General features: G+C 38.2%; 1 protein-coding gene across 5 annotated transcripts; it reads right to left on the bottom strand.

Annotated features, from left to right (window-relative positions):
• Window positions 1-97: 97 nt before the first annotated feature.
• On the bottom strand, window positions 98-27651 carry cert1a (ceramide transporter 1a). Of its 5 annotated transcripts, none has more exons than XM_036599085.1 (18): window positions 27008-27651; window positions 26275-26409; window positions 21958-22074; window positions 12384-12491; window positions 11820-11958; window positions 11289-11372; window positions 10567-10724; window positions 7729-7821; window positions 7528-7614; window positions 5616-5699; window positions 4661-4738; window positions 3745-3840; window positions 2386-2518; window positions 2214-2284; window positions 1976-2104; window positions 1731-1860; window positions 1503-1635; window positions 98-626 (listed from the first exon to the last, which is right to left on the bottom strand). In XM_036599085.1, exons 1-17 carry the CDS (start codon window positions 27098-27100, stop codon window positions 1508-1510), a joined length of 1863 nt encoding a protein of 620 aa, XP_036454978.1. In that variant the 5' UTR covers window positions 27101-27651; the 3' UTR covers window positions 98-626; window positions 1503-1507. The 5 variants fall into 5 exon arrangements, with proteins under 5 accessions (XP_036454978.1, XP_036454979.1, XP_036454980.1 ...); XM_036599086.1 differs by having other exon boundaries at window positions 11289-11369; XM_036599087.1 differs by lacking the exon at window positions 4661-4738.
• Window positions 27652-27832: the final 181 nt, after the last annotated feature.

The following is a 27832-nucleotide window of genomic DNA, read 5'->3' as shown; positions in this document are numbered from 1 at the left end:
TATAAGACATAGCATACAAACAATTTTGCTAGGTTAAAGCTTTCTACCTTCTCCATCCAATAAAGCAGAGTAATGATGCCATACTGATGTTAAAACAAGGCCAGGAAGAAAGCTCAGCTATGACTGAGAAGGCTTTTCATTAAAGGCATTCAAGTTTATAGTGTTTATTTTTCATAAGGACAATTAGTTAAACAATGTGCAAATAAAACTAATACAAAGTATTTACAAAACTTAAGTAAACACTTCAATGAAAAAAAAAAAATTGTATTCACCCAGAACACAAATAAGGATTCTAACTGTACACTCAATCACTGTTCAATATTAATAGCCTGTGGTCTTTTGTTCGAGGGCCCATAGAACTCCCTCTAAAAGGTATAACAGTCACAGGCTCCACACTGTAAGCAGGCTTATTACCTTTCTGTTATCTTCTCTCTGATATGCCTGAGCAGAACACTGCATTTGATATGAGTGCTGATGAACAGGTATCCGGTAATGTAGTTTTCAGACCTCCTGGGCAGGTTACCTCTGCACTGTGATTTAGGCTCTTTAGGTATGGCTAAGGCCTCTCACGTACATGTGTTTAACGGAGACTGGTGGAGACTGGCAGACACCGCAGTGGAGACACCCTAAAGGAACATGTAAATCTTGTTAATTTAAATTGCAATTCAATGACTTTTCTACTTTTATTCCTTTATGTTTTTATAGCTCATGAATTATTCTTTTTATTCTCTTAAAGGGCAGGTATCCTGCATTTTTCTTGTATTTTATTTTTTCACTTGAGATTCACTTATAATGTTTGAGTGCTTTGATGTCATAATCAACGTTTACATTTTACTTCAAACTACTTTATTTCATATAAGCAAGGAAAATTCAGTTTTCCATAATGTGCTACCTTTCTTTTTTTCCCCCAGTTTCTCTTAAGGCTATGTTTAAAAACAAAATTTCTGTCCTTGTCAAAAATAACCTAATTTGCATTCAACACATTTGATTATTCTACTAGTTAGCAAGATATGTATTTTTCATAAATCATATTTGGGCTATATAAAATGTTCATCTGAATCTTTGTATCATTTTATATTAAAAGAGGAAGAAATTAATAGCCTTGATATGTCACAACACAGAAGGCTAACAAATCAGAAACACTGGCACAAGCTGCCACTAAAATAGCAGTTAACATTAGCTAGCTAAGCTAACAGACTATCAACAAAAATGCAATATGACGCACCAAATGAAATCAGTTGGTTTAAAGGATAGGGTCTGGTATCATCACATGGTACATCAGCATTTTGATTGGCTGTTTCTTTAAACTTGTTTCACAAGGTTCACCTTAGTGCAAACCAAGTGAAATTTAGTGTAATGCAAGTTTTAAGCAACCTAAGTTTTGTGAAATTTTAGCCATGCAACCATGCAGTGCCAACCTGCACTGGATAATCTCTTGAATTTGCAATTGTCTGCAAGAAAGGTGCATAAAAAACTAATTGAACTGATAACTGATTAATTACCTGTTTTAAAAAAGGATTGCACTGTCACTGGTCTTCTCTTGAACATATGATGTGAAACGCTTCAAAAACTTAGGATACTCTCGCCTGGCCACTGCCCTCAAGACTGATGCTGGGGCCCATCCACCTGGATTCACTGGGAATTGAGTAAAATGTGTGTTTATACAGTAATACAGAACAACATTAATAATTTCACATCAAAGAACAATGTATAGTATCTACAACACTCACCATTGGCTACATATGTTATTTTACAGAGGATATTGTCTCTGCTGATTTCTTTATTGCCCTCTGGTGGGCTGACTAGCGTCTGACAGATCATGGCCACATTGATTTTTGCACGGATACATCTGCTTGTGGGCTGAAAAAAATGTGGAAAATGAATACACAGCAAAATTATTTCAGAATTCAACTGCTTGGAAAGAGTCAATGGGGTACAAATTAGAAAGACAGAAGCACCAAAAATGGTCACTTACCAGGTAACTGTCATGGTCTACAGAAAAGTTGCAGACTAGCCATGTATCTGGCTCATTCTCATTGGTGGAGAGGATTTTGCGGATGACTGACAGATAAAGGATGTCCCTTTGTGACGCTGGCCACACCCTCTACAACAGAACAGAACAAGAGCAAGACTCCCTCAGAATAACATCAGAGTAAAATGTACATATAGGCTTACATCAGTTGCACTTTCTGGTTGATTTTAACTGTACTTACCTTAAGAGTCTGGTAAATAATTACTGCCTTGTCTGATAATGTCTCTACTATATTAAAGTGCTCAACAGTTGCTGGGGAAACAACAAAAACAAAATGTAAATTAGAGTTAAACTGAGTGCCCAATAATGTTCACTGTTAGCATTTTGGCTCAGATTAAATGTGGGATACTCACTTTCCCAGTCATTACGATAGGCTGTGTCCCAAAAGTAATGACAGACCTCGTGACCTGTGACCCCCTTAACAGCATGAGTGGCTTTGAGAGGGTCCAGGACAACACCATTCTCCTCCACCTCTCTCCTGTACACCTGAAAAGCACAGACGAAGAGTTGCCCAACACTGCATGAACAGACATACTCAACAACTGAACAAACATGCATGGCAGATAAAAAGGAGAGAACCATTTTGTTACACATACATACATGTTTTAAAACTGACATCAAACTGTGAAGCGTACATATAACTATTCAAACATTTCTTTTGTCCTAGAGCTCATGGTAATTACAGTCAATTATGTAGTTTGCTATTCTCTACACTACATGGCGTGTGCAATATCAAACATTTCCCCTACTGCTCAATTCATCTCCTCAAGTGTAGTCAAGCAAACTACAATGCAGGCTAATTTGCAGTGTTTATGGAAGTTACAGTACATTAGGTAGGTTAAACTCTGTAACTAGTTAAAATGTCTAAAGAAAAAGGGCCATGAAATGTACAAAATGCACAAAAAGTGTTCCAGTAGGCTATAATGCTATATGTAAAAAGCCCAAAGCCATTTACCCAAAGAGATTTTGCAGCTGAGGCACCTCCAGCTGTGCTCTTCAGGCTATATCCCTTTTTAGAACTAACTGATAAAGTTAGCACTCAAATATTAAGAAATGCTGAGCTTTACCTTTAGGCAATAAACTATTTCTCTTCCCATTTTGACATATGTAACAGTAAACATACGCAAAATCTTGCTGGTGTAGGTTCACATGTGGGCTTTGTCTCTTTTAATGATGCACAAATATGCTACTTAAGTGCTAACAGCACCCCCTTGTGACGAATCTGAATTACTGCGGGGAAAAAATAAATTCTGAATGAATTCTGAAAGATTTATCACCAAGGACTAAGCTCAAACTTAAATCATGAATGCCTGTGCCATCTGGCACATTAAGCACAAGCACACAGATTAGTCATGGATGTTTACATTTGCACAGTTGCAGTAATGTCACAATGACATAATAACGCACACAGATCAGACATTAACGTTTGCACTTAAACAGGTCACAATAATGTCATAATGACACAATGGGGCTTATATCCCATGGTCTGTGAGATCAAATACAAATCAAACACAAGGACTCTTAATAAAGCTGCAGGCTAATTGTGATTTATTTCAAGCAGGTCAAACCTGAGCTTATCAAACATCTTCTAAAATCATAAAAATTACAGCTTCCTGTTCAAGCTTCTCTGTTAGTGTGCTGGGATTCAGTGTTAAGTTAGGAATACTCAGTGAAAATTGCTTCAAACTGATTGTATTTCTGCACTGACCCACCTTCATCTCTCCCTCCTCGGTGATAAGCTGCCAGTTAGCATCTCCACCCACGTCCTGTAAGGAATAGGTCATGTGGCTGTGCACCATCTCCTCCACCTGGCCAAAATCAAACAGGCATGCAAGTCAGTCTCCCACACCCACACTGCTCTGCACACAAAGCAGGCTTAGATTGTCACAAACAACCAGACGCAAAGACATAAATGCTGAGAGTGGAAAATGAAAAATCCTCAAAGCTTGAAGGAAGACTGCAGTATCTTTTCATGTAATATGTGTCTGCACATTTATCTGTCTAACATATATCCACTTAGCCTACACAGTATGAGCTTTGGGTATATAATAAAATATCAGCCACATTAGCAATACGCAAATACATCCTCTATAGAGCTTGAGCACTCCTTAAACAACTACGAAAAACAGTTACATGTAACTGAGTGGCTGAGGTTAAAGTAATGGTTTAAGTTTCAGTGCATATTAATAATGAGTTTTTATACCACTTCTTCAGATGAGAGCACTATTGTTTGCTGCGCTCATGTTTTCGATTCCTCAAGTCTCTCGGACTCATCAGCTTTACTCTGGCCTGCATTTTAAGAGATGTCAGAGCAACAATTCCTCTGTGTATCGCCATCAAAGCCGCATAAGAGAAAAACGTGTCCAAGGGCTCCTCTTGAGATTTCTGACTCATCATTTACAACTTTATGCTTAACTTTTTTTCCTTCATGTGAATATTCCAGAATACCAAATAAAGGAGGAAGGCTTCTGAGGAGGAGAAACAGCACTCTGTGATAACACTGAATCAATACAGGCCCCTCTCAACTATAACCTCAAGAGACGTTACTATAAAAAGGAGCGTAAAGCACTGGTTAAGAGTAATAAAACACAGTTTATCCCACGCTAGAACAGAGACAAGGCACTATACCTGAGCACTGAATCTGTGCACATCATCTGAGGCACTGACTAGGTCGAGAGAGGACAAGGAGGAAGCATGGCTATGAGGCTGAATCATAGAGAGGGCAGAGAGAGACAGAAAGAAAGACACACAGAGAGACAGAGAGAGACCGTGAGCGAGAGGAAACAAAAGTAAAGAGACAAAACCACCACTAGCCATAAACTAAAGGCAGAACTGCCACCGCAAATCTAATCAGAAATAGAAAAATATAATAGCACACCAAGAAAATTCTACAAAGATGATAGTACTGCCAGATTATGCTTAATATTTAAAGATAACAACAAAACAACAACAACAATAACAATAACAATAATAAAGATTACATTGAAACCTCTCAAAAAGAACTGTATATGTGCATGTGTGTAGGTCTGTCACAATTCTTATATAATCGCCTGATTGCAATTATTTAAGCTGACCACAATTATGCTCCAAAGATGTCAGCCATCACAATCATATACTTCTGTTAGAACAATCAGAATGTGAACTGCATTTTTTCGGTTTGGTTGAGGGAAATATATGTAAATAAAACACCATTATTAATCAGGGAACTGACAAAAACAACAAAAGGACAAATTTCTTACTGGTGCCATTTTACTTTTAGCAGGCATCAGCGAGTAATCTTCGTTTATTTGATTGTCGATAATATCACCTTTAGAGGGCGGCGGTGAGCAATGTTGTTTACATGATGTTTGTTAATAACACCTTTAGAGGGCAGGTGAGTAATTTGTTTATTTGAGCGTATTAGCCACTGCTAGAAAGCAATTTGCCCATGTTAACAATTTGTAATAGTTGCATACATATGAATAAAAAGTACAATTAAATTGTTATATTAATCACAATTACTGATATGGCAATTAGTCGTCAGCTACAGTTCATGACTCTGTTCGGCCTGCGTGTGTGTGCGTTTGTGGTCTTGGTCTTGTACCTTAGTGAGGTATCTCTGAGCACTGATGGAGCAGTAGGCATCCGGGCTGAGTGTAATTGGTCGAGGGGTCCTGCATTTCTCCGACTGAGATAAAAAGCAAAGAGAGACTCTGTTGGAAAGTGAGCAACTAAAGAACACTCCGCTGAGACAAATTAATTACTGCATTACTGAGCCTGCTACAAAATGCTAGAACACAGGCAGCAAAAAAGATGAAAGTTCTGAATATTTTCTGATCATATATTTCTCTGAGCAGTCTTTGACAAAACAAACAACTGATGGACAACATCACCATTTTCTTTTCAAGCCTATAGCAAGGAATACAGAGGCTAATCTGGATAATTTTATTGCACTGAAATTTTGAAGTGATGCCAAAATCCAATATTTTTCATGTATCTGCCATTGAATATACTTTAACATTTATAACATTAAGAAACTAAGATTGTATCCTCTTGGATTATCATTACATACAAATGTAACATTTATTTCTCATGTACTTCTCAAGTTGCAACTGCACTAAAATGCATAAAAATGCAGATATTTTAGCCATTGCTGCCTAAACATTAATTTTTAGAATAAATAAATATGAATAAATTTAATGATTTATGAATGAAATGAATAAATTTAAAATTAAGAATAAATACATCATCAAATATCAGACAAATCTAAACAGCTGCCCATTGCCAATGCTTTTAAGCAATTATTTGCTGATACTGATATGATTCCAATATGACAGTGCACCCCTAGCTAATATCCCAATATTAGCTTTACAAGACTTTAATCTTGTGTGTGTAAAAAAGGAACACTTCGTATTGCTACAGTGAAAACCAGTGAAAGAGGGCTTCTAAAAATTATACTCGAAAGCCTCTGAATTAGTATTAAACAAACTGAACGCACAAACTGACTGTTCAGTGGAGTGAAAAAACTCCATACGATCTGCCTTTATAGTGCATTCACTCCATCTCATGTTGCTGTCTTTGTGCATATGAGAAGCAGAGGGAGAAGGTAGAAGGCAAAGTAGCTCATATCCTACACATTTATTTGTGACAATCTTTTCAGAGCTGACAACAGTTCAGTGAGTTACACACATCTGAAATAAATCTAGGCAGCTTGGGGGCTGGTATTCTAATGTATATGGATATTGAAACTCATCTCAGCATTCTTTTTACTTAATTGGGTATTTAAATAAGACAAATATGGTTTGGAATTAAAAACTAAACAATTTTGTAATGCACATTTTTACTGAGTGTGCAGCACTGAACCAAAAAACAAGCAGCTGATAGTGCATCTCATACATGAAGTGTGTCCTTGTTTATATATATATATAACATTTTTTACGTGATGATCGATTCTTAAATAGAAACATGAAAGTATTGCCACTTCAGTAACAATCCGCTCTTCACATAAATGGTTGATGCTGAGCAAATCTTTTTCCAAGTCAATCTACAGTCAAACATTCTTGAAGATAATATTGTTTAGGCAGAGAATCTGGCTTCATCTACATGCCCTCAGTTTTGAAACTTCACATATTTGGTTTAAAAACAAGAAAGCCAGTCATGCTGTATAATATTAGCAGTTAAGCTGTTAAACAAAAAAAAAAATGAAAAAAAATCACGATGGCAGCTTCTAGCTAGTATCCTTACAGAAGTAATCATTTTTTTTCTCCAGTACAGTCAGAAACATTAAACAATAAAAAAAATCCAATTTGTCAATGGCTCAGTAAAGCAGCTCCTGCAGCAGGTTCAGTCAGGCACAAGTCTGTAGTTGCACTTGCTGTGCATAATTGACATAGCTCACGTTCTACAGTCTGATGTGGGTTGACCTAAGCATTCCAATGCCATGCCACAGGAGGCAATTAAGTTTTGCAGCTTTGAACAGTACGGAACACCCTATCCTACAAATGTGACAGGCCTACCTGCTCCTCAATCTTGTCCTGTTTGTCCAGAGCTGCTTCCACAGCATCGAAGAATTCATCTTCATTGATTAGACTATTGGGTCCTTCCTGAAAGTGAAACATTACGTGAACATTTCACACAGTATTTCAACTGCCATCAACTGCTTTTGTATATCCACTGCTGAACAAATATGCTGGAAATGTAAGACACTGATTACTTACTTCATAATCTGGTCCTCCATAGTGAGACTTTTTCTTCAGCTCTGTTAAAGCTGACTTGTAGGCTTCTTCTACTCTCCTTCTCCGCTCCATTTCCTTTAAAGTAAAGCAGATGCACTTCTTAGTTTTGTGACTTTAGACTCAACAAGACAAAAATAGCCTGAAATTCCTCTTTGAAAATACAGATACTGAAAGTAGAAAGTATTGAAAGTATGCTGAAAGTATGTCTTTGGTCCCAGCATACATTCAGACAGCACCTTTCTGCTTTAACAGTTCTACTTCCAGTCTCATGCTTAGAATAATGAACCACTGTAAATAAACCAGGTTAAACACCATTGTAAATGAAGAGTAGTTCTACATTCTGGTAAGGGTGGGGCCAGTATCCCAAAGACCCCAAACAGGTTCCACTGAGAATCAAAAGAATGACAGAATGAGGGGAGCAAGTTGACTATAGAGGACTACCTGAATCTCCCTCATGTTTAAGGTACAATGGACTGGTGCTCTTTCTTTTTATAGTTTCAGCGTAACTGCTTGCTTTAAAAATGGGTTAGCTGAGTAACCCGGGAGTAGCCTGACCAGCTGGAGGACTGCAACCTTCACGTTTATTTGTCTTCAGAAGAAAACAAAGAAAACAAACACTAATAACACCTTGGTTAAATGACACATGGATAAGGAGTGCCACAGGACGCCATATGACCTCACTGAACAAACAGCATCATGCCTGAATAGAAAAGGCTAGCTAAGCCTCGTGCAAATAGTTTCAATTCACTCACAGCGCACCCAAAAACGTAAATATCACTCACTGCCTATGTGGAAACAAATAATAAAAGAGCACTCAAAACCAGCCCTTCATAAAATACAGTATCACATTTTTATCTGAATATATCATGGTAGCAGATAATATTTAAGTTTTCATTGAAGTGAATGATCATGTGCTTCCTGAGCAGTGCTATTCTCTGCCAAGATGAATGTCTTACAAACCTGATGCAGCTCTGTTTTCGTCCCTTATATTATATCAATCATACACAGTATTGTTTTGTGTTAACCAGACAGAAAACCGTATCTTCAGAAAGGAAACATCCTAGTTTTACCTTTTTATGGTACATTTTTTATGCATTTCAAAATAATCTGTCAAGGCATGAATAACAAGATTAAAGTGCACAAAATATCATGAAATAACTAAAAACAAAACACAGAAACACTGTTATTTTATGGCCAGTATATATATCAGATTTCTGACAAAAATGCTGCTAAAACAGAAAAGCTCTATCGTGGTACACCAGTAATGATGACTTATCACCCAGCACTACATAAAACCTGTTGTTGGGCCCATTGCTCATCAAAATAAAGACATTACCAGCCCAAAGCAAGCAGAGCAGGTATCACCTACAGCGTAGAAGTTGCTCTGTGTACACAGAGGAATCCAGTTCTGTGCGTCTGACTGGAGAGATTCAGCCAGCCAGAGCGGCCAGGGATTCATCGTGGAGACACGGCACGGACTGGTCAACATCTTAACTCCACAGACAAGCAAGTATCCACAAAAGCTGGTGAACTACAGCCAGATGTTGGAACTTTGCAGGTTATAAGCTGCAGGTCTATTTCCTCTGATTCAGTGAACAGATACAGACACACAGGAATGGAATTCAAGTACTTCCTGAATACCTTCTTATGCTTCTGGGCTGGACTGTACAAGGCAAAACTGGTGGGGCGAGTCTAAAATGTTGCGGTTAGATGCTAAAGGAGTGTAACACCGGTCTGAGAAGAAGCACTTAAGGATAAATTAGCACCAAGAACGCAGCTCCTCCTTGTGGCTACTAGCAATTAAGGTTGGGACTGCTTTGTCTGAGTTGTGACCACAACTCTATGTGTATTGCAATGCAATGTTCTCTTATTTCTGTTAACATATGTTCATATGTATAGAGTACAGCAAATGTTCAGGACTATTTAGTGTGTCCATCCTTCCATTCTTTTCTTAAGACCTGCTGCCAGTTTTTCAAAGAAATCTGCAGGGATATTTTTCTACACCTCCAAAGTTCAGTCTCAGAAGTTGGTGGAATCTTTTAATATATTTTTTTTAATTTCCAGTTTTACAAATCTGTTTTGTGTTGTTTTTTACTTAATTTGTTTACGCAACATGAATACCTTACACCTCATCTCCTAAGAAATTTCTCCTAAAAATGAATAACTTGTATTTTATGGCTGTTTGGTTGAAAATTAAATAAATGAAGGGAGCTGTCTGACTGCAGAGCAGTATATGTTAGTATTTCAAAGAGTTTAAATATTTAGCTCATCTTAAAGAAATTTTTTCTTCCTTTAACATAACATTTTCTTAAAGGACCTTATGCGTAACTCAGTGTGTTTAAATTCACCCACCCAGGCTCTCCAAGGGGTACAGAAAGTGATAATGATCTGCTGAATGCCTCATCAGGGGTGAGAAGGCTGTCAAAGAATGTGGCTTAAGCTACACAGACCAAAAATGACACCATTTCCTGAAAAGCTAATATGAATCCACAGCTGTCTCATCTCCGTTCATTAGACTCCATTAAAATATAACAACCAGTTATGCAAGTGCTTATGTAAATGCAGCATCAGGTGCGTAGGCACCACTCAAAAGTACCTTCACTGTTTACCACTGGACTGGGACAAACCAACATTATTCACCTGACTGCAATTATCATCTAGTGATTCCACATAAAGAAAATGAAAGTGTCTTTCCAAAACCTGTCAGTCTGCAATACTGTCTCAGGATAATGAAGACCTTTCGAGTCTTGTGTACAGCAAATCTCTCTGTTTCAGGAAAAGGTGCAGAATAGTCACAAAGAACATATTTAAAGGACGTACTTTATCCAGACGCTTTTGCCAGCTCTCCTCCCGTTTGACCATGATCTCAATACAGTGGGACAGCGTGGACAAGATCCCTGCAGTAGTGGCTTTAAAAGTAATGGCTTCACCTTTGAAATCAATCCCAGTGGGTGCTCTGGGACTGGTGACTGGGAATACTAAGGGTCAGACAGAAAAAGGGAACACCATCAGCAGTATGAAATGGGAACAAAGTCCTAAAATGCACCTCTAAATTAAAAGAGGTACCAACAAGTGGGTGTAAAACAGTGTTAATTTTTCATAATAACCATTTAAACTCCAGTTAAATGGGGTTTCTTCTTTGAGTCTAGGCCAGCTATCAGACAGCTCACATAGCCCGCATGGGTCACAACGTACTGTCTGGTTTAGGGGCTAGAACTGTTCTCTTACTTTTTCAGAACATGGCAACTAGCATAGCCAGAGAACTTTTGAAAAACACAACTGTCTTTTCATTGGTAGAGTAATGTCACTACATCGCTACACAAAACTTTGAAGTGCCTTAAATATTAACAGGCTTTTGCAAATGCTCTTTCACTATACTATGCTGACAACCTGATTAGTATCCAGAGGTTCTGTCAGAGAGAAATGAAGGCAAGCTGCTTAACTGACGCCTTGATAGGCAAAGGTGGGTAATTCAGTCCCAAAAGCAGCCCTCCTCTGTTACAAAGAAAGCAAATATGCATATAATACATAACCATACTTACGCTTGTCTTTGCTACTGTTGTTATTGAGCAGGTAGTCTCCATCTGGTCGTGAGCTGGGAAAATCGTCCTCATCATCCTCAACTACTGCATGACAAATAGCACCAAAACTTAAGAGTCAACACTTACACATAATGTAGTTACTATACCACGGCTTAAATACTGGGCATAAAGAGAATTACCCATTATGCAATTTCATCAGTCTACTGAGCAATTACGTAGCAAATATATAGGCCTAGTCAGTGTAGACACATAAACATGAACAAAGCATAACTGTAAAGACCAACAGAAGAAACCTATCAAATAAAATGATCAAAAAATAAATAGAGCATGGGCCACTTCCCGAATAATCAATTGATGAATCTCAATAACTGCTTTCATTCACACCTCTGTCTACTGGTTACTTTCCAATCTGCTTTTACTTTTTATGTTGTCCTCTCTACTGGAATCTTTCTGGAAGCCCAAGTCCAATGTACGTGACCGGTTAGTCTAGGATTGCTTTATAAAACACCATAACACATTTTAAAATCTCACCTTTGTCCCTGTGGTACTCATCTCTGTAGTCTCCACTTGCACAGTTGTCAAAGTACCTCTGCAGAGTGTCCACCTGTCTGCACAGAATGTCCCGGAAAGTCTCCATCTCTGCCAGCTTCTCTCGCAGACTGTGGCCTTTCTGTGAATTCATCAGTAATAGACAATTTTCAATAAATTATAACAATATGAAATTAAGGTTGCTGCAGTGAACAGTTTGCTTTGGGTTCTTGGTCTTGTATGTGTAAGACCACTACGCTATATGCTTTATGCTGTAGACATTTTAAAGCTCAAACATCAGCTTATTGCCTCAGAGACAACATCTTGTTAATCTTCTTGTTAAGAAAGCACAAAATATTCATACTTGTTCCCCCCATAAAAATTAACATGCAGAAATCTACTGTAGCTAACCATGCTGTAAATTAAAGTAAACATTATACATTCATTGGCCACTTTATTAGGCTCACCATTCTAATTCGGGGTAGAAATCCTGTACACATTCTCACTTCTGCATCAAGTAGTCTAGCTAGAGGAAAGCGATACTGTCTTTGTGCAGAGTTCCCTTACCCTGAAGGATGATGTGGAGGTGGTTGAGAGGCCACTGGTTGCAGAGGTGAGGGACAGCATAGAGCCATGGTGTCTCAGACTGCTTTCAGAACCGTAGCCTGACTCAGCCTACAAAGACACACAATCAGGTTTTAGACGCTTCGGTGTCATTTCAATTCTCTCTCAAAATAAAAAGTCTACAGAATCATAAACTCAAGGAAGTATAGGCATACCAGTTAAAAAAACATTTAGAAGCATTTAACAGTCCACACAGTATATCTTCAGTCTTGAGAGAAAGCAAGAATTTATAAGGTAAATTTACAGGGTACGGCTCAGGAGGAGCGTACAGTTTACATGTCGTAGCTAGCAAAAAGACTAGCATCGCTCCTTAACATGTAGAAGCAAGCAGGCATTCTTTACTTGGACATCTTAGCTTCTTATGCTGACAGAAAGACATGGTTCCCAGTGAAAAGACCCAAATTAGATCTAAATTATGGTCATTAAGTTACAAATTGTGCCTTGTTGTACTTATCATGCATGTTCCTGCAACAGCCACAGAACCCATGAGGCTGTCGAGAAGGACACAGACATGAACACACTGCAATTTAGAAGAGATCTGGGAGCATGCTTGAGACATTTAAGAGATAAATTATGTCTCATGGATAATACAGCATCATCCATGATGGCCCAATCTTTACCTAAAGGCATATAACAGAACAAAACCTGAAAAAACTGAAGCCTCATATCATATTTCACTGCCCACTACTCAGAATATATATGTCTAGCTACAGATTCCATGAAACTCTTGAGCCATTAACAATGCAAAAACTGTTGCCAACACCTGAATTTTTACATGTAACCAGCTGGATATGACTGCATTTTTAAGTGAATCATCATTATAAACTGTATCATAAACAACACAGATGCAACCAACAACTCTGTTGAAGACACTAAACCAGAGATTCCTCTGTGCCGTCCCTCACTGTTATATAACCACTAACATGGAGGCTTTTGAAGGATTTCATTATCTAAAGTAGTTTAACTAATGGCCAATGAGGGATTAGAGAGGACACTGACATGGCTGTGGAAATAAAGCACTGGAAACAAAGTGCTGTTACAGAATCTGAGCAAACAGCAGACTTATTAGCTAACTGAAACATTTTGCTTTTTCTTTCTCAGGTAATATTACCTAATTTTACAGAGATCTTTATTAAATACACACAAATACTCCAACTGTAGAAATGGAATAAATGTATTTTATACTAGTTTCAGTACAGTATACAGTACTGATGCCTCCCTTCATTAATTTAATGTCCAGTCAAAACATCCATTAGATGTGTTATTCATTTTTAGCAGACATTTTTGAGGAAATTAGATACAAGCTAAACCACCTGCATAAGGAAGGGGGAAGTCAAAGGACAATAAGTGGAAAAAAAAAGTTTCCAAAAGTGAAGTTTAAAAAATGATTAAAAGATACAGAGAAAATGGGGCTCTGAGCAAGGCGTGGTAAACCACCAAAATCTCAACCTCAAATAAACAGTATTTAAAGCTGTCATCTTTGAAAGAGAGAAGAGAATCAAGCTCCACTCTTGCTTTAAACCTGAAAGATATCTACATTTCTGTCCTTCCTACCACTGTGAGAAGACAAACTTAACAGAAGAAATTTGCAAATAAAACACAGAAGCAACATTACTGAATATGTTTGGGTTTACTACATCATGAAAAGAAGAAAACACAACCTTCAAAACAAAAACTTCTAAAATTGAACTTTTGAGGTGTAGAAATATATCCCCACAGATTTCTTTAAAAAACTGAGCAATTTTCCCAAAAAAGAATAGATGCTGTAATAAAGGCAAAGGGTAAACACACTAAACACTGAAAAATCTGATATCTAGTTGTTGAGACTTCATTGTAAAGTTTTTCTGTTAAACACATGTTTTCGGCTTGTTCTTCATGGCCATTTTGACTGGAAATTAAATGTAGGGTGATCTCTGACTTTCACACAGTACTGTAAGCATGCAACATACTGCATAAAATCAATTTGTTGGTATGCATGAAATCTAGTATTTATAGAAAAGATATAGGACGAGACTGATAAAATTGCAAACAGATATAGACGATACTGCTGAAAAAACACAGTGACATCCAAACAAGTGCCATCCTAAAAAACTGCACGACCAAACGTGAATTAAACAACCCCAAAACAGATGCATCACCAACAGTGGAGAATGACAAGCAGTGTGACAAACATGCTGACCTGACCACCGGAAAACAAAAACGGATGTTAGCTCCCAAGTCTGCAGCAGTTGCCACTGATGGAAAGCAGATACAAGACGAAAGAGTAAATGCTCTTTTGTGAAAATGACCCCACACACTGCTATCAGGTTTGAAGATTTATTACAGAGCCTTTATAATACTGCCATCAGAGTATTCTGCATATAGTGCTGAGTTCCTGCATTTGACATGTTTCTGCTTTTCTTCAAATAGTGATATCAATTTTCTATCCCTGGCTAGATGATACGGACGCAAGATGACAACAGAATCATACTTTTACCATATTTCACATTGCTAGACCGAACCTTAGATTTGACAGGTGATAAAATGATATAAAATGATTGCGCTTATTGTACTGTAGAAGAGCAGAACGTTTAGGCAACAGTGGGCTACCATGTTAAAATGCCTGCATTTTGTTTAACGACATTTGTAACCCTACAGAAATAAAAGTTGAATTTATCTGTAACGAAAGTGTCACCTCAGGTGTGTCAATGTAGCCTCAATGCAGCATCAACAGATACGTACACGAAAAACAACAGATTCTCAGTATCATCCCATAATTCATATATTGGTGCATCTCCAATTGCTAACTCTTTAAAGTACGCTGAGCAGTTCCAGCACGGTATACTAACAGCTAAACTGCACTCTCCTGTCATGTTGAAGAGATGGTGATGGATGAAAAGTAAATGAATGAAAGCAGCATGCACGCTAACATGCTATCAGGTGAAAGCCCACCATTCGTCCATTCCAGCAGCCAAAGCAGAAGAGAGAGCTGCTACAATCGTGGCCGGCTGACCGAAGCATGGCCTCTCAGCGCACTCCCCAGACAGCCCCAGCGTTTCTGCAGACTCTTCACTGGCACGTGGTGGAGAAGAGGGAGAGGGAGATGGCAAATGATGCTTCTTTCTCCTTTGAGAGTTACAAAAGCAGCAGAAAATGCAATGACTAAAGAGAAAAAATAAAAAGTGTTGGATCCTGTTAAAGTGTGGCTTCATGTGGCATGATATGAGCAGAGAGCTTTATGGGTGGGTCTATAAAGCACGATGAGGGAGTGGGATGGGAGAGAGAGAGAGGGAGAGAGAGACAGACAGAGACAGAGACTGAGGGACAGAAAGGAAAGAAGGAAATGTGAAAGGGAAATGAAGAGAGAGTAATAGATAGGTACAGAAAGAAAGAGAGAGTGATGCTTTAATGATAGACACACTCAGAGAGTATAAAGAGAGAGAACAAGAGAGTGAGAGGGAGAGAGAGATAAGAATGTGAGAAACAAAGATGAGAGATATAGAAATAAGGAGGGAGAACAGGAAAAGGGGAGAGAGAATGAAAAGAGAAACAAAAAAAGGAGAAAGTAGAGAGACGTACAGATAAAGAAGGGAGAGAGAGAGAACAGATAAAGGAGAGAGAGAGAGAGTGATAGAGAGACATAGATAAAGAAAGGAGAGAGGGAGATGCTTTAACGATAGACACACATATTCACTCTACCTCAGTACCCACACACAGCTGCATATTACAGCATCCAGGAACCTCTTGCTCAAATCGATCAGCAGCGTCCATCCCTGCAGCAGCCAAGTGGAGACGAAGAGGAGTGTGAGCACAGAGAGCGAGAGAGAGAGAGAGCAAGAGTGCACCCGGCAAGCAAATCTCCTCAGTGCTTGGCAGGGTCTGCATGCTCCTTTCTTTCTTACTGTTACCTTTAAGTGAGCAGATGCATGGACCACACCAATAAATCTGCTACGGACCACACCAAAAATCTGAATCTGGGAGGGGGGCTACCACTGCGCGCATCCAAAGCAGGACCACTCCTTTTTCTTCCTGACCACGAGTTCACTTGCTTGAAGCGAAGCGCTGCCTGTACCTCTTCAGCCGCGACACGTTCATACATTATTCATGCGAAATGCTAAGCGCTAGCAGAAAAAAAGCCCATCCCCTTCTGCTCGAATCGCCCACACACATTTCAGCACTGCGATTCAAGCCTACCGGCAAACAATACCGACCTGCAGGGCAGCATCCACTCTACTGTGAACTTTTGTTTGGAAAAGCTCTGCTTTACATAATGTTTTTACTTTTAAAAGCCATTTGCTGCAGAGTCAAGTGGATGCTTGAACGACAAGAGGCAGGAAGCAAGAGCGATCGGGCGCATAGACGAAAAGACAGAGAGGGAAACAGAAGGTTGAAGAAAAAGGGCATAATCGCAATCATCTGAGAAATGTTGAGTATAACAAATGCAATATGTTACATATTCTGGTAAGCAGCACAAAATGATGTAATATTTTATATGTTATGATGGCATCCCAATTGAGTTTTTCATTTTTCATTACAGCAAAATAAGGCAGACCTGATAATGTGGCTTTAGTTAATTTGTTAGTTTATATTTTCAATTTATTTATTTATTGACCCATTTCCTATTTTTTTTTCCTATACAAAGGTATAGTATTTGAGACGTTAGAAAGGCACAGTGGAGTTTTGCCTGATCATCACAGAGACAGTAACTAACGGCTTTTAACGAGTTAACAAACTAGTCACGAGCTAACACACTAGCCAACAAACAATAATACAGTTAGATACATTACACTGTATTGTTACTAGGGCTGTCAAAGTTAATGCATTACCACAATATTTTTTAACGGCAATAATTTCTTCTTTAATGCATTTTCCTAGTTTGAGCCTTCAAGACTTCCATAGTAGTCCAGGCTGAAACCCAGCTGTGTGCACTCTGTATGCTGCTATGATAGAATCCATAACTGTAGCCCACTTCTACAAACTCGGCTTTTAAATGGCTTTTAAAGTGATGCATTTGGCCTTCAGCAGACTACATTAAACAGCGCTTGTAAGAGAACTATGGATAAATCAACAAGCAGCAACTAACAAAAGCAATAGGAAAGTGGAAAACTCAATAGATTCTACTGCAGCAAGAATCCATGAGCTGTATGAATGAGAGTGAGCGGCTTCAAACAATATATAAGATATCCAAACTCTATCAAACAATAGTTGGAACACTGTTGCTCTCACTGGACATCTGTAATGAAAATTGGAAATCATGCAATTTTCACCTTAAGTTTCATGTAAACTTTGCATTCTGCAAATAAAAAAACGTTACTGAATTACTGATTATAATAAAATATTTTGATTATAAAAAAAACATTGATGAAGCTTATTTTGTCCTATTTTATAGCTTTCTTTGGGCTCCAATTTGAGCAAATAAGACAAATGTGATTAACTGCAATTAACCACTCAAAAAATTGTGATTAATTATGATTATTTAGTTTAATCATTTGAATGCCCTGTTACACACTTAAGAATTACCATATTATTTCAGTAGCCTGTTATTAAATCATCCACCACAGCATATCTGTGGTCCATTCTTAAACCATCATCTCTTTTGTAGCACTTACAAAGACGTACCACTCTGAGCCGATAAAGGGCTTAACAACATCTACCAGGAGAAGCTCAACACCAGAGTGGGAAACAATCAATAGCAGCTTGATGAGCAGTCAAAAGTAAACCAGCAAGCCTCAGACCGGATGACTGGGACACATATCAGGAACAGACTACATGAAAAAAAGGCACAGATGTTTGGTTATTTTTATTATTCTTTTATTCATCACTCATATATTTTAATGATCATTTAATGATCGGCTGAGAATCTTGCGCAATAAAACAACTAGGCTTGTCACAATCACTAGATTGAGGAAAAGAAAAGAGGAAAAGGAAAAAAAAAAAATTTTCCTTGACGATAAAACATATTTTAAATTCTCCTACTGGCCTTACAAGGGTTCACCGTTTATCTTCATCAGAAAAATATTTTGGAATTTGAAAGGTTCTGCATGGTCTGCCTTCAAGTCTATTTTCTTTGCTTGGCCTTTTAAAAACTATACTAATTATTAACATAACTGGTGGACTACTCTATTAGTAATATAATCAGTAGCCCTAAAGCAACCGTTCTTGCTTGATCAGCACTTTTACAATCACACAGTCACTTGCCACCAGCTGATGGCGCTGCTCAAACATTTTACAACTGTGCTGTGTTTCCTAGGAACAACAGCTCTGCTATTAAATTATTCTGTCTCACCTTACACACTTACACACTTACACACACACACACACACGCACACACACACACACAAAATAATGAGTAGAGTAAAAGCATGTTGGCTCACAGCCAGAATGATTTCTGCTCATGGAAATTGACTTTATATCCTCATAACTCATAATAAGATTTGGCAATATTATAATATTACAAAAACATATTCTTAAGGATATTACAGAACAGCGCATGCTAGATTTTGTACTACCAAATCACCTGAAGAATATTTTTTAGTAGGAGTGCTACTGTTTTCTTGATTTAACAATAAAAAATGAGACTTTAATAATCACTTCTGTAAAATCCTTTCTCTGTAGTGTGTCTTCATGTCATAACACATCGTTCAATGACTAGATATTACACTGAAGTAGAACTATATTTCATTCAAACTGTGATACTATTTATCCGAGACACTTCCCCTTTCTATGCCAGAAGAGCAGTGGAGATTACAATACTTACAGACAGCGTGTGTTTTTTATTAGCAAAACTAACACATAAATCCAAATCTACCACTATCCCAAACAAACTCATGAGCACTCACCCACCCAAGAGCACACAAACATGCCCACAGCTACGTAAAAGTTGGATCTGAACATGTGAGCAGCTGTGTGTTGAAACCACAGCCTCACACGCCTTTCCCAGAGATTAGCCCTGTTCCCAGAGTGAGCAGGATAACAACGGCTACATTTCTAGAGACACTCCCTCACTATGCTTGTCTCTAGACTGTATGCAGCTAAAGATTAAGTCGGCTAGAGGAGCCTTATGGGGAAAAACGAGTTTAACAATGCAAGATCAGACACCTTACATTTTTAATGTAAACTGAAACCAACAAACCACCCTTCCTGTACAGCAACATAATGCTTACTTGCATAACTGTACAAACGTTCAGGTTTACAAATGTTCATCTCCTCCTGTAATATAATATATATAACTAGTTATTATATGTCTCTTCAGACCTGATATGTATAAATATTCACATATGTACAGATATTCACACATCTCTTCAGCTCCTTTCAAATTGGCTCTTTATTATTCTTTCTTATTCCTTATTCTACTTTTATTTGTTCCTTAGTTAAAGATTTGTTAAGAGTCTGTGTACTTGTCTGGTCTGTTTAGTATGCTAATGTCATATATGTGTGCACTAGGGGTTGCACAGACTAGTTGACGAGACTTTAAGCCTGATGTCGACTAGTCACTGAGCACGTGATTATGACACTATCAACATGGACGCCTCACAGAAGACAGCAGGTGAGGAGCCTGGTGATTTCGCGGTCCGTATCTCCAGTTCCCTGAAGGCTAGCAATGCAATCCAGGGCTCATTGGAAAGGGCACATCACACTCTACTGACGTGTGGCCTTGCCAATCTACAGTGGTTCAAAGATCGTATATTAAACATTGATATCTCAGGTTTCCCGAAGACTACATAATGCCCCATAATCCTGTAAAGTCGGTTACTCTCACTATCACTGAGTTACAGGAAATTTCTCGCATCTCGGCAAGGCCACCTACTGGTCAGATACAAATTTTGCGAGATTCCAGGGTCCATATCTCTCCCTAAAGGCTAGAAATGTAATCAAGGAGGGGACACATCAGGAGTTTAGCTTTGTCACGGATATTAAAAGTGGGAATTTTTTTAAGCCACGTTGCAAAACATTGCATTCTCCTGTGGTTTTATTCATGACGTCATCAGCGATTAGTTGACGTTAACTCCACTTTCATCACATAATTGTCGACTTCAAAAAAGTCCCAACCACTAGTGCGCACTCACCAAAAAACTCCTTGTATGTGTAACATACTTGGAAAAATCAACTGATTCTAATTCTTACCTGGGCCTTATAATTAGCCAAAGCTAGCTAACCCCTTCTAATGAAATTCACAAATCAGCACAATGCAGGGTAAGATCTGTAATGATAATGTAAATTTAGAGAAACTATTATCGTGATTTTTGCGATATTGTAACATTTGTATACATTGTCTACTGCACAGTGTCCACATTTCAAATTTTGGCCACTAAAAAAGCCGAGCCAAGGCACTTGCCAGGGAGATTTTTCTGTGTTCTTTTTTTTCCTTTTAATAAATCGGTTTAGTTGGAAATTTTGTCACAATTTGTTAACTGTAACTACTGTGACAGCTACTGTGATGGTGTGGTGATGGTGGTGGTCCCCCTGCTGAGCTGGTCCAGCTGGCTAATATAGCTACATGAAATAAGGTCTGAAATAAAATAAGGTGTTAAATAAGCTTCCATTACACAGAGAGTATCTCTGCAATAGCTAAACAGTACCTGATGAAATAACCTAGATCAGATGATGTCAGGATGGATCAGCTTGGCAGGGGGACCACTAAGGTCAGCACAACTGCAATTTTCCAAAGTAATACCTGACTAGTTTTTGCTGCTGAATAATGCTTGTTAATTGGAAACACAATGCATATATGATAAACATGTTTCTATTATTTTGGTCATTCTTAATTCATTGGCTTGGTGGCCCTTGTGGCCAGTGCAAATGTTTATATCTGTCTACCAGAGGAAATAAATGATATGATTCAAATTACTGACCTCCCAGCTTGCTTTTTCCTTAATGGTAATATAATTCCTAAAAAAATACCCTCTGGGCTGACTTACAATATTATTTAATAATTTATAACAACAACTGTATTCGGCACAGATGGCAAACAATACTGTTAACGACCAGTGGTTCAATGTATTCACTTGTTTGGAAACAAAAACATTGCCAAACTTGCTCACTGACACTCTTCATCTGAACAAGCTTGCCAATTTTACTCACTTCAAGAGAGGAGAACTCATATACTGGAGTTTTAGTTTCATTTCAACAATCCCAGCATTCTTTGCTGGACTGAAAATCCTTATTATAATCTTTTTAAGTGCCACTGAAAGTACATATGTGCTGGATCTGAATGATTGTGCAAAAAGAGTGGTTAAAGCAATAATAAAAACATCTGGCAAGTGAAAATGAATGAAAAAAAAAATTATAGCATTATATCGGCACTTCTTTAAACGCTTGCAATATTTAATAATGTGAATTACTGGCCAAAGGCTAATGCAGGGTCTTTGAATGGGAAAATTCCAATACATCCACTTCCAGTTTCAACACTCATTTGCCCTCAAGTATGTAGAATCAGGTTCTTCCACCTTAACATGTCTACAATTATCTCTCAGAGGAAAGCAGATATGAAGACAGACAAACCAGAACTTCACAGCACACACTGGCATTAGTCTTTTACCTTGTGAAGCTCGATGGTATCAATCCACTGCTGCCGGTGGTCAGGATCTTCAGCCCTTAGATACCAGACACTGTCATTTACACTGACATCGAAGCGGCATTCGTCAAACTCATGAGGCTGTGGACAATGATGGAAAACAACTGATTAGACTGTGTATACATGAATTAATGTACTTAAGCCTTAACATCAATGTAACAGTCCAAGAGATGAATCCTAAAAGACAGTCTTTTATGGTAGATGATGTTAGAGCTCACTCATCTAGGCTCACCCTGTAAGTTCAGATTACATCTGCTAAACCCAAGTTTCACAACTGCTGTCCCACCAGGATGGTATCTCACAAGATGTTTTCTCAGTTAACCAGACAACTTACGCCACTCAAGCCTGTCTAATAGGAGAGGAGTTGTCGACAGTCCAGTGGATATGCACTCTCAGAAAAGGCTCAGAAAATAGTTCAAATGCTGTCACTGTGCGGGTACCATCAAGGGTCCACTTTTAGTACTTTTAGTTAGGGAACATAATTTTATCATATTCTGTTGTCTTGACTCCAGGTTTTTTATTTATCTCAGGATATTGAATGTGGAGTACCTTAAAAACTTTTAAGGTATACAAGTGAACCTTAGAGGTGCAGTGTGTAAGATTTAGTGGCATCTAGCGGTGAGGCTGCAGATTACAACCAAGTGAATACCCCTCCCTCACCCTTCCCTTTCCAAGCATGTAGTAGGACCTGCGGTGGCCCTCAGGTAGATTGGTATGCTTAATTACCTGTACAGCAGAAAATCAATTTCTTTGTTACTATGAAAACATTTGTCCCTCATCAGTAATTTCCATCTTGGAAGGGCCACACCAACGTTTATCCTTGTATCCTTGCCATCACCTGCTCCGATTTTGTTTTGCTTCTTCATGGTTTTGCTTCTTTGAAGACAAGGATTCACCCTTCCTTGCTTTTTCTCGTGCTATATGGTAAGAATGATCCTCTTCAATATGCAATATTCAATATGATTTCAATATGCTAACATGCTGTCAGCTGGTAGGTTTACTTGAGTACCTCCTTTATTGACATTCATTCAGGATAGGGCTGTTATGAATACTTTATTAAGCTTGTTTATTTAAAGGGCCCATATCATGGAGACATGGATTTTCTCAGTTTTGTGTAGAAAACAAATCTTGGTGTATTCAGATTATAGTTTAATCACATCACTGCATAATGACACTAATAGCTGACATTTTGCACTTTAACCGTCTAGTCTTTGCCACATTTCAAGTCCAATGTGCCAGAGTACAGAGCCAAAACAGCAAAACTGTGTCACTGTAGTGTTGTTTACAAATTGCCCTCTATAAAATCTTATCTTGCTCATAACACTAAAAGCCTTGACCAAATTCTTCTGCACAGATTGTCCTTGACTTCTGATAGACGCTATTCAAAGTCTTTTTCTTTCTACGCAGATCTGAGCTGCAGGGGAATGACCTCACAGTCTCAATAAAACTTCACATTTCAGCTCACTCAGCTTTTTTCCTGCAGTGCCTGCATGCTGTGCTGTTCTTTCTGTTCTGGTCTGCTACCCTGATGAAGATAATTCTGAGACAGAACAATGCTGCCACAGTGGATACTTTTACTGTGGGCCTTTTCAGTCGAGACAATCGTCCTTTTGTTAGAAAATTACCTTGCTGAAGTTAGAGCTACTAAAGTACATGCATACTATGGAGCGCAAGCATGTGTTACAATTTAATTCTATCTGAATATCGCTTAAAATATGACCTAAGCCATCACTTATCAATTACATACGTCACTGAGAAATGTACCAGTTACTTAGATGATTAACTGAACTTGAAAAAAAAAGGTAAAACAATAAATTCTTAATTGAACAAATGCCAAATGCATAGCTTTTCAAAAATATTTAAGTATAGATAGAAGTTAAAGAGGCCTTTAAAAAGTCTTAAGAGACTTCAAACAAATAATAATTTTCTGTAGCAAAGATGCCTATAAACGGGTGTGTTTTACTTTAAGACAGACTAAAATGAACATTTGAAAGATGCATTATAATTGTGCTAACTAATCACTGCCAATTAATTGAGAACATAAATAAAAAAATAATAATGAGCCCATATCCAAAATTTTATAATGCACTGTATTATTACCCTGACATACACTTACAACACTGATGTCGCTTAATGCGCCAAAAAACAAAATTATTTTTACAAGACCTATTGCTTAGAACTTATTACGTTGTATTTGTTACTGTGCCTTTTTGACTAATATATGCAAAAGAGCTATGTTCTGATTGGCTTCCCTGTGTTGTGTCACATTTAAAAAGCAATTCAGACAAAAGAAAAAAAAAATCAAGTTCAATGTGAATGGGCAGGGTAAACTGCTGTGAGCTAAATAGTGGGATATATGAAAATGTGTTGGTTTTTGTGACATCACAAAAACAATAAATTCAAAATAGGTCAATTTTGTAGCTTAGTTTCCATATATGGACTGAATGGAGTGGGAAATGAATAATACATTTAAAAAGTTTACATACTATATGATTCATACTCTTTTATTTAAAAAAAAAGTTCTCTATGTTATTGGCCCTTTAAATAAACAAGCTTAAAAAGTAATCATAACAGCCCTAATCTGAATGAATGTCAATAAAGGAGGTACTCAAGTAAATCTACCAGCTGACAGCTTTAAATGTGCTACACTGATGACCATCAAAACCAAATACAACACAACAGTTAGAGATCTATTATAAATAATGTAGGTTAACTGCTCTGTGCTAACGTAAGTAAGGCAGGTGGAAAAAGTGTGACCTCTCTATTGGAGCAGCCATGGCAAATTCTGTTCCACGTCTATTCTATTCTATCTGACTATTTCCGCATACTTCAGGCAACATGACAAAAGAGCAGTGTATCGACTCAACCTTTTTGAGGATTTACCTAGAGGCTGCAAGCTGTGCTTGTTCAAACAAGACTGTGGAGTACACTCCCTCCATCCATGCCAGCTCTCTTCTCCCTATCTGTCTCTCGTTCGTACAGTTCAAATAAGCTGAATGTAACACGTCAGACAAGTATGGCAAGTACAGCTGCTGACTGTGGATGTTAGCGTTAGTGTGCTAACACAACAAAACACACCAAGTTATTATCGTAAAAGGTTTTGCTGTACAGCATTCAAGGGGTTTAATTCTATTCAACTAATTATTTAGGCCAACTGTATACAAAGAACATGAGGAAAAGCCGACAAACCAGGGTTCAAATAGTAGATAAAAGGTCCAATCAGGGAACTATGAAGAATTTGAGATCTAGCTCCTCTACTGTGCTTAACCCTAAGTATAAACCAATTGTTCATTCATAAACAAAGCATGGATTAGTGGCAGTTCTCATAGATACTGACACTTAAATGATCATAATATTACACATATTGTCAATGATGTCAATGCCACAATTCAAACACCTTGTTCTGTGGCTTTTGTATTGGATATTTCCTGTATTCATGAATAAGAATACAATGCACTAAAGGTTTAAGTGTTGTTCAACGCTCTGAAGTGAACTGGGTGATATAAGCAGGTATACTCGCATTGGTAAAACAACAATATTGATTTTATGCTTTAGCAGTATTGATAGGCAGCAAAATCTTTTTTTTAACAGCAACATCTCATCTGCTGGATGCTTCGGACCTTTAAAAGAACAGTTCAAAATATATAAAACTAAACAAATATTATGTTTTCTTTCTGTGGGGTCCTGTCTGGATAATGTAAGGTTCCCCTTGGTGTCCATTTAAAGGAAACTTTCATATATTTTTCAGGAGAGTAAAATCGTTAACATGTAAACAAAGTCATCCAGAGCAGTTTGATGTGAGATGCACTGTTCTACATAACTTTTTTTTAAGTGATAGTGATAGGAACCAGACATCTGAAGAGTTTAATCCTTCTGAAAGCTACCTCACAGAAAGTTATTACATATATGCTACCTGATGACTGATACATCGGTTTACAGCAGTTTTGAGAAGAGGTTTGGTCTAAAAAAATTCAGGGAGTGAGGCAAAATAGCCCCTAAAGATTTTTTAGATTTACCACTGTTTTACCATTATCAATATGACACATAAATAATCAGGAAAGCAACCTTAAATAGAATCTGATATCATGACACATCTGGGAAATACTGCAATACTAAGTTTATTTAATACCACCCAGCGCTGAAGTCAATGTCTCAACATGCCTGTCTCTGCTATGAATTTTTTTCATATTACAAAATTCCACATCCCATTTTTGGGCGTCTTCTGGATCTGAAATGAGTGCGAGCCTTGATCAGCATGTTAGGTTGGTGAGGCAGCCTTACTGTGATGACTGCCTTGCTGAGACAGAGAGAGCCCCTGCAGCCATACTCCCTCTCGTCTTCTGACTTATAGTAGCTCAAGGTGTTGTTCTTCAGCACTACCCAGCGGTCCTGCCACCCGTGGATGTAGTTGGTCCACTGCGAGTAAAGCACGAAACAGACGGTATTTAACATCGCATTGGGAGACTTTTAGGATGCACCTTAATGTTTATGACTAAAATTACAATGTGATACGAGCACTTTTTAAATAAGAGAATATCTCATACATTCTATACATAACTATGGATCATAAGATAAGCAGGTGTTTTCATCACTGCATCGCCAGTCTCAGGCCTTGAGCCTGCTCTGTCTTTATGTGGGTAAAAAGTCACAGTGATCAGTCTGAGGATCTTGTGAGCACATTAGAAATTACTTAAAGGATCACTAAATGAAGGCCTACCTGATCTCTCAATTTAAAATACAGGAACGAAGCTGAAGTCAGCTTCTTGATCGCATTTTCCCGTTCCACCTTAAATGGTGCCGCAGTTACATTCTGGCGCCTTCTGAGCGACTTTAACTGCTATACCATTTAAGGTGGAACGGGAAAATTTGAACAAGAGGCTGGCGAATCGGAAAAGCAACTTCAGCCTCGTAATGTAGTAAAAATATAAAGGTTAAATTAGGCTATTTTAAGGCATCGTTAGCTCTGCGAGGAGGCTAGTACGTAACGTACCAGCAGTCAGTTGGAATCATTTACCTTACTGAGGGTCCCACCGAGGTCATCCGTTTGCTCTGATTCAGGATCCACATCTTCATCAGAACTTGAAGGAGACGAACTCTGATCCGACATTAGTCAAACCGAGACTTCAGGCTAATTTAAAAGCTTTCCTTTCTCCTTTTCGGACTGATGGATCTTTTCGTAGAACCACAGCTTAGCTGTAGGGAACTTTGAAAATAATATCTAGCCAAGCACGCAGTCCTGATCCCCGCTCTGTTCTACTGTCTCCGTCTGGCGTTGAGAGCAAGTTGACGTAAGCTAATGCTAATTTAACGACACGACAAATAACACAGCAAACCTTCTGAATTACTCAGCTAATGTTAGCTCGATGATATTTCAACCGAACTGAAGACAGCACATCCACTCCAAAGCCTGACTTCGAAGTGTTTCCCTCTCAGAGTCCTGCTGGGTCGCTCGCCAAGCCTGAATGGCAACAACGCCACAGCGAGCAGAACGTCGACAGCTCCAACTGAAGAGCTTTTAGAAACATATTACAGATGAAGATTTGAATGCTCTGTATTTCCATCCGACTCCGTGTGCTTCTTGTAGTCCGTCCGACTTTTAAAATCCGACTTGGTGCGTTGATGTTTATCCTACCTCACGAGGAAAAAGTTTTGATTTGATTGTCGCCCCCATTCGGCTGTGCAGGGTATTGCGCCAAAACATGAACGTTCCTGCTTAACGCAGATAAGCACGTAACATACAGAAACTGGTTAGGCATGAGTGTGGAAAGTCTTGAGAGTCAATAAAGAAGTTAAAGAAATGTCATATGAACTTCTATAAAATCTACCTAGCTGAAATTAC

Source organism: Colossoma macropomum, unplaced genomic scaffold (genome assembly GCF_904425465.1).
Source record: "Colossoma macropomum unplaced genomic scaffold, Colossoma_macropomum, whole genome shotgun sequence".
NCBI lineage: Eukaryota > Metazoa > Chordata > Actinopteri > Characiformes > Serrasalmidae > Colossoma > Colossoma macropomum.
Note: the sequence above shows the minus strand (reverse complement) of the source record. Positions and strands in the feature narration are given on the sequence as shown.